This window comes from Pelecanus crispus, chromosome 10 (assembly GCF_030463565.1).
Source record: "Pelecanus crispus isolate bPelCri1 chromosome 10, bPelCri1.pri, whole genome shotgun sequence".
NCBI classification, from domain to species: domain Eukaryota; kingdom Metazoa; phylum Chordata; class Aves; order Pelecaniformes; family Pelecanidae; genus Pelecanus; species Pelecanus crispus.
In genome coordinates, this window is record NC_134652.1 from 10,891,413 (window position 1) to 10,905,896 (window position 14,484).

The following is a 14,484-nucleotide window of genomic DNA, read 5'->3' on the forward strand; positions in this document are numbered from 1 at the left end:
CACACACGCACACACACACACAATTTTTAACATAAATTGTACACAGCAAAAAAGAAAAAGGAAATTAAAAAAATGGAACTCCTTACTGTGGTACTAACCATCCTAGCGGATGGGGGATTTGTCCTACAGTGCCCGGTGATAACGGATAATAAGGAGATATATCTGGAGGATGTGGAGGCCTTGGAATTCCTATGGAAGAGGAACATAAAGCGGTGTTAGTATTGAGACATGGAAATAAATAAAATACAAGGAAAAAGCACATATGTCTCTAAATTGCTATCTATTAATTTTTATTGCAATACTCATGGCTTCACTCTGCGTTTCTAAAGGTCGTTTCACAGTATTATTTTTAAAAGTGAGACTCTTGGCATCTTGTTAAATGAGATTCAACCAGAAAAATTCATGTTACTCGCTCCCTCAGTCACTTCTTCCAGAGATAATTATTTTGTTATGTAGGATGAGAATTTAGAAGTCTCACCTATAGTTTTGGTGTGGTGCTGTGCTAGGTGTTGTCTTAAACGCTCAACAGAAAGATGGTCCCTGTATCAACTCCATGGTTATTTTAGACTCGAAGTCACCAAAAGAGCACAGGCCCCACCCATACGTTGACTGGATACTCAATAGCATGGCGTCATTCCCAAGTAAGCTCCAAAATGAGTTACAAAGTCATTATAATTGCAAATGATGTTTGCTTTTGAGCAAAACTAGGAAACCTTTCCCAAAAACCTAGAAGTGGAGGTGAGAGCATCTGGAAATGCTTGGTAAAACCGGATGTTGAAGGTGTGCAGGGGGAGGACAGAGGGGCCTCCGTCCTCTCTGAAACTGGTGCAGTTCCTACTCGGAGAGCAGAAACCAGCTCCAGATACAAGCCTTAAATCTTAGCGCTCTTTACCTTAAGAGCAAGTAGGAATTACTCAGAGGAGTGAGGGTTACAAGACCGGATCTTTCAATTAACAAGCCAGAAAGCAATTACACAGCAGAAGCAAAATTAAAACAGAAGAGCATTAAAAGGAAGGGGTACTGTATTCATGGCTAAAAACTATTTTTTTAAGTCACTCGGGAAGCTTTTAATCTCTAAATTAAATCTCCTTGTGTGACATTTTCATGCAGACATTGCTTTTTCTCCGTTACAAAACCCAAACAGATTAACTGGGCTTTAACCATCCAGCGAGCTATTTGCACACTTGAAAGAATGTTCACAGAAGAAAAGTAAACAGTCTACAGACGTTAATCATATGTTTTACGATAACCATTTAAAAGCTATTCCCTGTACTACCATTATTTCAATGAGAGGTTGACTATGCCATTCACTTGCAATACCCAGGGATGGCGAGATGGATTCCTTTTAAGCCATGTGAAGTTAGCATTAAACACAATTAAAAGGGGGCCCCAGTTGAAGCATAGGGAGTGAAAACCAGCTAATGCACAGCCTCATTCAAGGGCTGGAGTTTAGATAAATTATCTGCATACGTTAGGGCCGACACAGAGCGATTCCTTTGACGTGAATTCAGTTTCTGACGTACTTTCCAATTATCTAGCTGGGATTTGGATTAACAAAACCAAAACCACTGTCACTAGGAACTCGGTGCAGCCTGAAGAAAGATGATTGACACTGTTTGACTTCTCTGGGTCCTCAAGTTAAACAGGGACTCTTAAAAACTTAGAATAACATGTAAATTCCACTCTGTAACACCAATAAATCTAGTCAGGGTTTTACGCGTGCTCTATATTCAAGACGACTGCCCTTCAGGCTGAACTGAGAGTTTGGCGGACTTACATTGGGGAAAAGAGTTGCAAGTGTAGAGCTGGAGCTAAGTAGTTGGAGTGGATGAAAATTCAACACTATAGGAGAAAAATGGCTGAACTCCTGACACAGAAACAATGGGATTTGGGGAATTAAGAGAGATTCATTTTGAAACTGGCCATGACCCACCACCTTTAAAATTCCAGCTGCAATTTCGTAAGTGCAGATCACAGAACGTACATGTTTCACTCTCTGGGTCGTGCATGCAAACCAAGCACTTGGTAGATCGAACTGCTAGGTGGGGTACCATGCTTGCAAAGAAACACACCTGCAGACGACCCCACACATGCAACTCTGGTGTCACCCTGCAGAAGCTTTATGAAAATCCACCCAGTAGGTTTCCTTCTGAAGCCTAATAGGCTTAAAAAAGAAACTATTTTGTCTGGGTTCTTGCATGAGTTTGACATTTTACATGCCCCCTCTTGGTGCTTCAGCATGGGAAATCCTTCCTCCCGCACTCCTTCCCCCTAATACACAAAATGGAAAGATCCACCCACCCACTCTCAAAAAAACCCAAACTATTTCCCACCTACCTGTTTTGGGATCTACGTCGGCTGGTAAGTGTGGAGGAGGGTTTCCCGGTGTGAAGTGCTCATTGCTGTACGTGATAAGCGGCGTAAGAGGGTGTACATGGTGTGGGTGCTGCACAACTGGCACTTTGTTAGACTGTCAAGAGAAAAAGGTCGACAGCGTTAGAGGAGTGCCAGTCCCCACTGCAGCACGAGGCACGGCATACAGAAATCTGAGTACCCAGGATTTCAGCACGGTCCTCAGACTTTTCCAGATCCCTTCTCAGCGTCACCCTTGCAGTTTTCCCACCCTCTTGCTTAAAACCTCCTCACACACTTTCCCTGTTCTTGAGTTTCTTTAATCTTTTTGACCTGTCGTGCTCCTGTATGGAGCAACAGCAATTCCTCAAAATTTTTCCTTTTTATTTTATAATCTTGTGCTTCACCTCCAAGATGCAGGCAGACTCCTCAGTGAGGGGCTCACAGAGTCCCCCATTTAATTAGCACGAGACCCAAATGCTCACTGACCTGTAGGTCTTTTCCTTTCCCCTTCCTGTCCTCACTTTCAGTTCTGCATTTTACTGCTCATTGCAAGTACTCTAGATAAAAAGCCTTTGTAGTGCTAGAGTATTCCCTTCATCAGCAAGCATTAAGCTGACAAGCGATCACCTGCATATTTTATATATATATATTTTAGAAGAGCTGATTAATTATCAATTCATCAGAGAGGCCTAATAAATGGAAACTGGATACTGAGGAATTAGGCTACTAAAATATTCAGCTATATAAATAATGGCAAAAACACAGATAAAGCCAGTAAAATTAACACTCTTGTGGGGGGAATAATCACGCAGATATCATGAGGTTTTCCCTGTCACACTCCTAGCTCTAGGGGAAAAAGAAAAAAAGAAAAAATCTTTTTCTTAACAACAATAAAAAAAAAGGAGTGAATGAATGAAAGGAAAAGGCAGGCTGAACTGTAACTTACCCTCACAAGATCACAAAGAAAAAATTAAGCTGAAACAAGCGAACTGCTGGACCATTTACTGCGAGTAATCCAATTGCAAAAAACCCTATTCCCCATAGAGGATTTTCACTAAAATCCTACAACAGGGACATTTAACCAGATTAGGTACCAGCAAAGATAAAGAGGCTGGTATTAGATGATGAATGGATTAGAGTCAGGTTTCATTTTAGAATGTGTCTTCATTTCCTTTTATTACTTTAAGTAAGGAACAATTTGCATTAACATCAAGTAAAAGGAATCACATTAAAATAAAGTAGCGATACCACGGCGGCCCCCGATAGCGCCGCTGCCGTTCAGGGTCTGCCAGGGCTCTCCAGCTCACCCTCCTGCCTGAGGACGGCTCCGACCCCACCGCTCGCTCCCCAGCACCCCCAAACACGCGCGCCCTCGCCGCGCCACTTTAGAGAAGCTGTCATCCGATCTCGGTTCGAACGCTCTGAGTTAGTTTCCCTTAAAAGCACTTCAAAAATAATTCACTTATTCTTTGCAAATGAGTTTCTAGACTAGGGGGAAGGAAGAGGGAAGACAGACCGAGAGCTAGGAGGAAAAGAAACGTCAGTCTTCCCCCAAACAAGAAGCCCCTCCATCACGCTTCGGTCAAGGCACAGCAGACCTTCACCTTCGGCTCTTCCAGCCTCCCCCACCCCGGGAGGCTCCTCCAGCCCCAGCCCCTGCCGTGCGTAGGTATTGACTCACCCCCCAAAAAAAGCGTGCATCCAAGACAAGCAAGCCAAAGAGCAGTGCTTATGCTTCCCACAACTTTTACCGTGTTTATTTCTTTTTGCAGCCCTTCCACAGAATGATTCCCTTCTAATAACACACACAGGGCACAGGAGAGTCCCACGTCAAGCGGCCACCACGCAGCACGGAGCACGGTCACGACAGCCAGCACTATGAATGACAGCACGTTGTGTTGGCTGGGCTGTAGGTCAGGTCTTCTGCCAGCTGTACAACCAAGGACAACTTTTGGCTGCACAGATCCATAATGGTTTCACATCAGAGGAGCTATGGGGATTTAGCCCCTTAATTAAAAAATTCAAAGGAGATGCTCGAACCCAAAACCTGTTCTGTTCCATGTCAGCCAATCTAAGCAGTCCGAAAGTATCTGAAAGGTTTGGCAAGGGCTTCATGTAACAAATCATATTACACACCATGTAAACTAGCAGGCATCTACTCAACAACACATGACGTTATATGCCAAACGACCACTTGATCTAGTTCACGAAAAACAATCACTCCCAACAAGAGGGACTTGTGCTGGGCAGGAATTGTGTGAACGCTTGCTGTTAGGTGACCCACAGTGTAGCTGGTAGCTGCTGTAGCTCTGTGCTCTCCCAACTCTATTTTCACATCATTGCAAAAAACCCTCACCCATATGCTGACGGACATTGAGGGCTGTCTTCCATGGAGAGCTTATTTTCATAGAAACTGGAACTGGTTAGTTAAAAAAATAAGTACGTGACAGAATAACATTAGAGGGTCAGACTTAAGCCGACAAGCAAGAAACAACACGTGAGAGGAAAGCTGGACTTACATGCCTGTATCACCAAAGCCAGATATACCACAGGGGGTTACATGTAAACTGTGGGAAACTACCACCCACTGCTTTGATATACCAAGCCCCCCCGCAATATCGCCACAAAATGGCACGAGTGCTAAATTATTATGTATCTTACTTAACACCTTTCAGAGAAAAATAAAAAGTGAAAGGAAAAAAAGCATTAAAAATCGCCAACCAAGAATTTGAACCTTAGTCTGCAAACTTTTCCCCAGGTAGGTCATTTTTATTTGGGTGACTGCCCTGCAGTCAAACAGACAATTCATATAAAGGTACTGGATGTAAGGGTAGGATACTTTTTTGCCGCTCTGATGATGCTGGGGCAGAGGTGTGGGGAAAAGGGGAAACTGTCGTCTACATGCTCAAAAATATACTCTCCGGGACAGGAGTGTGATCCGCTGCCCCTGCAAATCAGTCTGCATCTGTATCACTACTCTGGGCTAGGTTTGTATTCTGTTTTGCACTGTTTATCACACACTGGGAAAAGGGACCGTAACTCTGCTCAGAATAGCGCGCACAATTTGCAAGCCAAGCTAATCACGCATAGTATGCTAAATAAGCTGCTCTTTAAAAGCAGCATTCCTGAAGTCAGCTAAGCTTTCTTGGAAAAGAGAAAAAGAAAGGACTAGCTGGGAAAGAGCAGGATTAATCCTGCACATGCATCTTCCTTTGAAGTCAATGGGAGCTCTGCCTGAGTAACAAGTGTGGTCCTAACCCCATCCACTGGCAATGAAAGGTAAACCACAGAAGCCATCAATGGGAGACACCTATTAGATGACCTTAGTCATCCCCCTGCAAAAGGCCCTTCTCCAAGATACATTTGCAAGTACTTTATCAAGAGTAGTTTTAAGCTAAAAGCCATTGTGCGATCCAGGAATTTCTCTGGCAACTTGAAGAACTCCATTTATGGCTATGTCAGACACGGAAAGGGGAGCCGCGCTGGTACGCACAGATTAGCATCAGGGCGTGCGGTAATGGGATGGGTGCAAGTGGAGATTTCTGGAGAGAAATCCCAGCATCTACAAAGTACCAAGTCATCTGCTGATAAATCACTCCTCTCCACTGAAAGCTGGGGTCTCATATGCTGGGTTAGAGGCCATGGTAGAGAATTGCAAAAAAACAACAGAAGTTTGCTTTTCTTGATAACCCCTGCCTGAAGCAAACCAGAGGAAATTGTCCCCATAGGGACTCGACTACTAAATCTCTCTATATGAATTTGAAATGCTTCTGGGAGTGCTTAAACACAGATGACTTTAAACAATAATGGAGCTCTGGAATAAGAAAAAAAAAAAAAAAAAAACCCACCCCACAACAAATTTGGGACTGATACATGTTTGAGAGGGATACTGAGATCCATTTAGCCTAAGTTCTGATAGGTGCCTTTAGGGAACAAAAAAAAATATCCGAACTTCAGATTTCAACTGCAGGGGATTGTGTGTATAAATTGCTGTGTATTAGTCTTTGTTGCATGGTAAGGACATTTCATTAACAGGATGAAAGATACTTCTATGCGAATACAGCCCAATTTAATACACCCCACTGATGAATACTCCCCATTTATTGAAGAAGTTAATACACGCTGTATAAATCAATAGTTCCTAAGTCTCTGAAAGCAACATAAGACTTGCATGAGATGAAACACTGTATTGTTGAGCACACAAAGAGAAACCAACCTTTAAATAGGAAGAGTTTGTTACTGCAATTTCTGTTTGCAAATTCATAGCTTGTTTGGCTTTGGTAATAAAAACACGGTATCAACTCAAAGTCAGAGGAAAACATGCCAGAGAGGCCAGAGGATTTGTCCTCACCGGGAGAACGTGGTTTTAGTAAAAGCAGGTCTGCAAAAAAAGCCACCCAGGCTGAAAACAAGCCATCATGCCATCGCAGTGGCCAAAGCCTTCAGCCTCAGACGAACGGCTGGCAGGAGACGACGCTCCGAGGCATCCCTGGCCGAGCAGCCACGGGCAGGGCAGGGGGGATGCTCCTGCCCCGGCACAGCCCGAAACCCTCACGGCCGACGGCACGCCTCCCACGGACGCAGCCAGGGAGGGACCCCCTTCCCCGACCCGGGGCGACCTCTTAAGCGTACTTAAAGCCTCAAGTCCTGCTCGCCAGGCAGGGATGGGCTGCCACCCGCCGGGCACCCCCCAGCCACCCGCAACCGGGAACGTGGCAAGGGAGGCACTGATCAGGCACTTGCACCCCGGACCCCCGGAGCCCCCTCCCCTTCCTCCACTACGAGTAACAGAGGAGGAATGAGAGCTCACCATTCACCGTAAAACCTATTAATCAACAGACATCGAAAACAAATGGAGCTAGAGCTCCGCCTGTCTTTTTTTGCCATGTCCTCCTCTTCCCCGTTTCCCCATTGCTTTCCCTTTTTGCCGAAGAAAGATGGGCCTTGAAAGTGCCTTTATGAGCCTAATACAATAAAACAAAAGCAGCACAGAAGAGGGTTTGTCAGCCTTTTCCCCTCCTCCAGGGTGGATGCAGGAGGTCGACAGTGGTCTTGAATTAGCAGGCCCTCCTGGAGTCGCTCCCTGGGCTAAGCAAAGGGTACCATTCAATACCAGTCCACATTAAAAAATAGGTTTGTAACTTGTCTCCCTGTATTTTCCAGATGGTGCTGTTGCAGTTATGCTGACTATGGCCAGTGAAATGCTAACAGATGTTCCTGAGCTGTTCTGCAGCTTCAAAGATGCTCGCAAGAGGAGTTTCTTTTTTTCCAAAGGTTGAGCTCTCCTTGGTTCTGCCGAGGAATGACACCCCCTTACCCCTCAAATCAGGAAACTAAGTTGCATGAAAAGGTAAATTCCAAAATATTGCTGCAAATATTGTAATATTCTTCCGTTTCCAGACAGGGTCACCAACTCCCAAAGCAGAGCACCCATCAGTGAGCACCACTCCAGCCCCAGGGATCACCCACACCAGCAGCCGCTCCAGGTGGTACCCCAAAACTTCAGCAAGGAAACTGCAAACCATTCAGGTTAACTGAAAAGCTGAAGCTAACCAGACCCACCAGCTATATGTAACTCGGTCCTCATCCCCTTCCCAAGCATAAACATTCAATGCCAGTGATGAAGCATTTCCTGAAAAAAGCAAAGATTTCATTTTACCTGGCTCCATTTAGCTAGTGGAGTCACAGGGTTTTGGTTTTTCTTTTAAGGATGCTTTCACACCTGACTAAGCATTTTCTCCTGAAAACCACTTCCCCTTGCTCCATTATGGCTGATACAGTGGCCTGAGCCCTTTCACAGTTTAATGTAGCTGATTTCTGCCTAAGGTCCTGCCCTAAGCTAACTGCCCATTGTAGAGGGAGACAAGGCCTCCATTGATAATCACAACTCGCCCTGCTAAAAAAAGGCTCATTTTCTTCTTTCACACAAATGATGACAGGAGCACTGACAACCATGTGCTGGGACAATGCCCCTCCTAGTCAGAGCTTGACAAAAAAAAAAAAAAAAACCAACCTCCCACTGCCCTCTCCTTAATAAAAAAAAAAAAAAAAAAAAAGGCGGGGGACAGGACACTTTTGCATCCCTCTGCTTCTTCCCCCTCCCTCCCTGCTCACCTCCCAGGCCAGCCAGTGCCTACCTCCTCCTGCAAGAACTGCCCGCTTTCCAAAAAGACCAAAAAAACCAAAACCAAAACCAAAAAAACACCCCAAAACCAAAACAAAAAAAACCCACCAAACCCTGAAAACCAAAAAAACAACCAAACCCCGTGTTCTATTAGCAATCTCCCAGACAAAAAACCAAAATCAGCTTCCTGGCTTTAAGTGTCCAGCAATTCATTCAAGAAAAGAATCGTTTCCTTTTTTTTTTTCCCCTCCCTTTAACTATGATGAAGTGCCCCCTGCATACTGGAGCACTAAGCCACCGTGCTTGACATTTTCGGCATCCTTCCTCTAAGGGAGCGAGGGTACTGAGGGGAGGGGGTGGGGAAGCGAGGGTTTAAGACGTTCAGGAAATTTCCACTTAATTTCGCCAAAAGGCAATTATGTGAAATGATCTGGTGACAATTAGCACACGCCAAATCCTCCAGCGTAAAAGGGAAAGAACTGGGGTTTAGCTATCTAATTGCTGCCTGTTAGTTCTTATGCAGGAGAATTAAAAACACTAGTAGTAAAATGTTAGTATTAAGTGTGCTCACACTTTGCTTTCAAAGCTACTGTGGACTGTATTCTTACTGCTATGGTATTTGGGGTGGGTTTGGGGTTTTGTAAGTTAAAAAAAAAAAAAAAAAAAAAAGAAACTCGGGGTTTTAAATACAAGTTAAGCGTTGCATCCTTGGACCATGCGGTGTTACCCTAATGTCAGGTCAGACCCAGACAAGCACCTGCTTTGACACAGCGGTATATTGTGAGATCCTTCAGCGTCACTTGGAATGACATTGATGCCAGTTAGGTTTTACCTCACGCATTCTCTCTTTATCAATAACGCATTAAGAAAGCACTCCGCTGCACCCGCTCTGCCTGACCTTGGCGTACGAATTTGGACCCCAGAGTTAGCCCAGCCTGTAGCCCAGAAACTGTGGCCTGCACGTACCCAGCCAAGCCTCACGCTGTATCTCAAAATCGGAGATTATTGGATCAACAGGTGGATTTCCCCCTGCGAGGAGGACAGGGGAGTGCTTAGACTCTTCAAGTTCCAGGCATCGAGCTGCCCAGATCTTTTTCTTCCACTACAAAAGGAGAGGCACAGTTTCTTCCGCAACCTGACAAATACTGGGTGCTTTCTTCGCATATTTTAATTAACTACCAGACAGACAGTATCTCTTTAGAGCAGGCAAGCCTTCCTTCATGTCTAACAAGGCAAAAAGCAGAAAGACTTGGCATGTATTGGACTAAACCCAAAACCCACTGTTGCCCTAAGCGGTACCCGTACCGGGACACACCACCACTACGCAAAGAGACCGGTGAAACCCAGGCAGGTCCTCAGGAAACAGTCCTGGACGTAAAGGGGCTGGAGAGGGGAGCAATACAGAGCAATACCACAAGCACAAAAATTCAGCAAAGATGGGAAAAAGGGAGAACTGAATATAAGCAAAAGGGTGTTTATAATTGCCCTGGTAGACCTTATTTGTTACGTGCTTTGTATGAATACCTCGTAAAGCAATTTTACTTATTGCCTAGCATTCTCTAAAATGCCACATTATAAACAGTTTTAATTCTTCATATAAATCGCGTATTTCAGCACTAGACAGACATATACTGTAGGAAAAATAGCTCCACTGATTTTGCTAGGGTATCTCTGACCTCTATCTACAGTAAGAACTTGAATGTGAAGCTGTTAAAAAATGGCAAGAAATTAAAAAAATTAGCACGCATGCCTATACCCACTCGTATTTGGCAATTTCAGTAATAAGAGCATTATTAAAAACCTAACATGCACATACATGCCTTAATATACAATGCCAAGTTTTCAGTACAGCTTTTCAAAATGCAGTATTTACAAATTATAGCGGACTGTGCTCAGTACCAATACACAAGCAACGTTTATGCTAGGTACAATGTTTATGCTAGATACAATGTCTATGCTAGATACACTAGCAATGTATATTAAATAGCTTAACAAGTAACAACCCTCTAAAAAAGGTTTTCATTTTTTAATGCGCTAAAAACAATACACGCCGCCACAAAACAATTGAGCGATGAAATTAAGTAAGTCCAGATCAATTATTTCTTGAACGAATTCAACAAAGTTCCCCTAAAAATGTGATGTTAAATGCACATCAGAACTGAAACACCTTGCAAATATTTTGGAAGAAAAGAAACAGGCACCGTTACACAGCGCTGCCAGGCCTTGCGCCCCGAGTCCCAATAAAAAGAATTCCTCTAAAGGTAAAACGCTTACGAGATCTCATCACCAGCTGTGTAAAACCTGCGTATGCAACAACATGCAGTGAAAGAAGAAACATCCGAGTACCTGTCCTTTCAGATTAATTCATTTTAGATGAACGCTACAAAATTTTATCCCTTGTTTTATGCAAGAAAAGGCAAATAAATCAACTAAGCTACTCGGGCAAAGGTATCACAGAGTACTGAAGTGATAGAAATCCTCCTCCTGGATCAACTGACTCTCTAAGCAAGCTTGGCAGAGTTGGAAAAGAAAACAGCAGAAAACTCAAGATTCCCACAAAACCTCCGCTGAAAATGCGATGCTTTCTAGAATTCTTAAATACATTTCTATTTTCTGTGTGTAATTATGGGCAATGTACAGAATTGGCTGAGGGGTAGGTTTACTTTCTGTAATACATATTAATAGGAGAAAAGTCTCATGGACTTCTGATAACGAACATAGAACCACTGTGTCAAAACATATGTTCTCTCACATTTATCAACATTCACTAAAATTTTTCATATTCCTTTATCACTGGGTGAAATCATTGTTGCGTAGTGCCCCTAAAATGTTCATCTTTCACGTTACAGCTAAGCTTTCTGAAGAATTCAGAAAATTTAACTGAGAGTCAACCAAACACAGGATCAGAAGCACCCAATTAAAAACTACTACATACTGGTTTTAATAATTTCAAAATAAAAAAAAAAGAAAAAAAATCTCGTTTTGTGTATGACAAAAGTTAAACTATTCCATCTCGAAACGCCCTTAACTGTAATGTATGTGCCCTGCTACAAACCAACTTTTTCTCCTTAAAAAAAAAAAAACCAAAACAAACCCAAACATTTTTACCTTCATGGTTTCAGAGTTAAGGAAATATCGTACTGAACTGAAGAAAGCTTTGAAGTGGCCCCCTCCGCCCCAAAGGCGAAAAAGAAAAGAAAAGCTAGTGATGTCATGGTCGCTGTGTGAGCGTATGACCGCGGATGTAACGCACAGCTAACGCGCGCGCACACGCTTCGCCCTGGCTGGTAACCATTGTTCAGCATCCAGAAACCAGCCCCTGAAACCTGCTGTACACCAGGCTCTGAAACACCCCCCCACCCAGCACACCCCGATCCCACCCTGGATGCACAAGAAAAAATTTCACCACCACCCCCCCCCTTCTGTAAACCAAACCCCAAAATCAGGCGGAGGGAAGGGCAAAGAGGAGGAGTGCGACGACTCTGCCCCGCTGCACCATTGTGTCTCGACAAAACGGCGCTCTGCCGCTCGCTCCTCGCCACTGCTGTAAAATTAAAGTGTCATCGAAAAGTCGTGCTTCCCCCTACTAAAAAGGACGATTACCATAAAATAAATAAATAAAATCAACGTCGCTAACAAAGGTCACAGCTGGAGATGCTTGCTTGATTTCTTCCCCCCCCCCCCTTCCCCTTTTTTTTTTGATTCCACACAGGAGGAAAGAAAAGGAGAGGGAGAGAGGGGGAGAGGGAGAGAAGTCACATCAGAAGTTCAATGGTCAAGACGGAAAGCGTGCACGCAGAAAGTGCTACTCACCCAGCAATTCAAATTGAGATGCCAGCAGCCGAACTGCTGGAAGAGAGAGAACCCAGAGGCAAGCGCTCCTCCTTTCCCACTCAAATCTTCCATTCCCACTAAAATTGCATCCCTCGGGTACATAACAGCTTTGTCTTTCCTTCTCTTAACCTCAAAAACTTTTTTCTTTACTGTCGAGATGCCAATTGTGCTGGCTTTGTATTATTTTCCTTGCAGCTTTTCTCTCTCTCTTTTTCTTTCCCCGCTCCCCCCCTTCACTTAAAGTACTGGAAAAGCTGTCTTAAAAGATCAAGATGTCTCCAGTTTTTTGGCCTGGTGTTTTCTGAACGCTCAAAATCCACTGTCATGTTGGCTGTGAGAAGTGTCTTATTTCTAAATTGTCGGCTGCAGTTATCAAAATTTAGAGAAGCCTCCTCTCTTTTCCGATACAGCACTTTACCATCATCCTGCCAGGGAGTGGGGAAAGGACTTTCCTCCCCCCCACGCAGGTATGTCTGCTCAGGAGAGCTAAAAAGCAGTTACGTTGGAAATCAGTGACAGTGCTACTACAAGCCAGGTTGCACAGGTATTACTAAGTGCAACGAGGAAACGCCGGCCGGCCGTGAGGGAGCATGATCAGTTAAGTGTAGCAAGCAGTCACTTTATCTGCGAGATTGTCAAATCCCTCAAAACAAATTTCTTAGGGGGAGAGCTGTAGGGAAAGTATATTTTCTTGTCATTGTAACACCGAGGTGACATTTGGCAGACCTTTACCATTAGCTCTCGTCTCTCCCTCCCCCCGCCTTTCCTTTAGCATTTAATATTTCTGTAAACCACTGACCCCACTGTAAAAGCAACGCAAGAGGAGCTTTGAGATCGGTAGCGTTACGGTGCCCTGGCTGTTGTATTTTCCCAAGCCGCTCCTGAGTGAGAATAAACAGGGGTACCCAGAGAGCATCGCCGAACTGAGCACGAGCGAAGCCTTCTCCCCTGCGCCTCGCTCTCGCCTATGAGAGCTGCGAGATGCCCGCTTCCCAAATCTGAGCCGGGCGCCAAGGGCAAACCACAGCACCCGAGTTCGCCAAGAGTCAATCTCTCATCTCTTATTCATCCCTTTCCCTAAAGTTGCGAAGCAGTTACTCTGCAACAGGGGCAAAAGCCGCCAAGGGTGGTTTGACAGGGAATAATTAGGAAACCACGGCCGCGTTCTTCCCCTCCTCACTTTCTAAGCCAGTTTGTTAACGCTGACGGATGGTGCACGCAGGAAAAGCGATCGCCATGCGGGACGGACGCCGCTGCAGGCGAGGCACCGGAGGAGCCCAGTTGCAAACACTTGTCCTCCCCGCGCACATCCGCGTGGCTCGCGAGCCAGTTCGCCCCTCCTCGCCCCCAAAGAACGGAACAACGGGACGGAATACATCTAGGAAAATATTAAAACTCTCTTTCAAGCGGGGAGACCTCGAGCGGTTCCAGGTTTGCTTTTTTGCGTGGCAGTTTAAACTGGGAAGGCTGCGGGCTAAACGAAAAAAACCAAGCCAAAACGCAAAGCTGGCACCTAGGACGCGGAAAAAGAAAATGATAATAAAAAAATTTAGGGGCAGATGAAGCAAGCAGGGGGAAAATCTGTGCGCTTTCTGTCCGGCCGAGCACCGTCCCCCCTCTCCCCGCACCGCCCTGGCCTTCGCGTGCAAAGTGTCAGCCAGCAATCTTTAAGGCCCTTAATACCAAAACAAAACCCCGCGATTTCCCTTTACACGGCAGTAACAAAAGCAACGAGGCTCCAGTTTGACAAGTAAAAAGCCCCAACAACACGGCAACTAATTGCCTTCCCTCCCTCTATTCAGAGCAGCCACCACGCTCCGGCGGCCGCCTTTGTCAGGGCGCGGGCTCCCGCGGCCGCCGCCAGCGCCGGGCTGACGGGCAGGCCCCCGCCGCCGGCCAGCACCACCTCGGGCAAGCGCCGCAAACGGGACGGGCGACTTGAAACGCTCGCCGGCTCGCCCCTCAAGACGCGCGGCAGACGGGAAGGAGCCCGCAGCTCCCCGGGACCTCCCTATTCCCACCCCCTACACCCCCCCCCCCCCCCGCAAGTTGCAAGTTTCCCCCCCCCGCTCCCGGCCGCGGCCGCTTCCCCGGAGGCGCCGGGGAAAAGCAGCCCGGGACAGGCAGCCCGGAGCGGGGAGGCGGCGGGCGGGGGAGGCAGCGGCAGCCCT

The 14,484-nt window shown here is 45.6% G+C and overlaps 1 protein-coding gene across 12 annotated transcripts in view; it reads right to left on the reverse strand.

The window, feature by feature from the left end:
* TCF7L2 (transcription factor 7 like 2) overlaps window positions 1–14,484 on the reverse strand; it is a 179,436-nt gene that overhangs the window by 23,840 nt on the left and 141,112 nt on the right. For 11 of the 12 annotated variants that reach the window (XM_075717864.1, XM_075717863.1, XM_075717861.1 and 8 more), the window contains 2 exons: window positions 2,338–2,470; window positions 87–189 (listed from right to left, as the gene is read on the reverse strand). In XM_075717864.1, the coding sequence (XP_075573979.1) occupies window positions 87–189; window positions 2,338–2,470 (236 nt within the window). The remainder of the gene's footprint in view (window positions 1–86; window positions 190–2,337; window positions 2,471–14,484) is intronic. The other variant, XM_075717869.1, reaches the window with a different exon arrangement.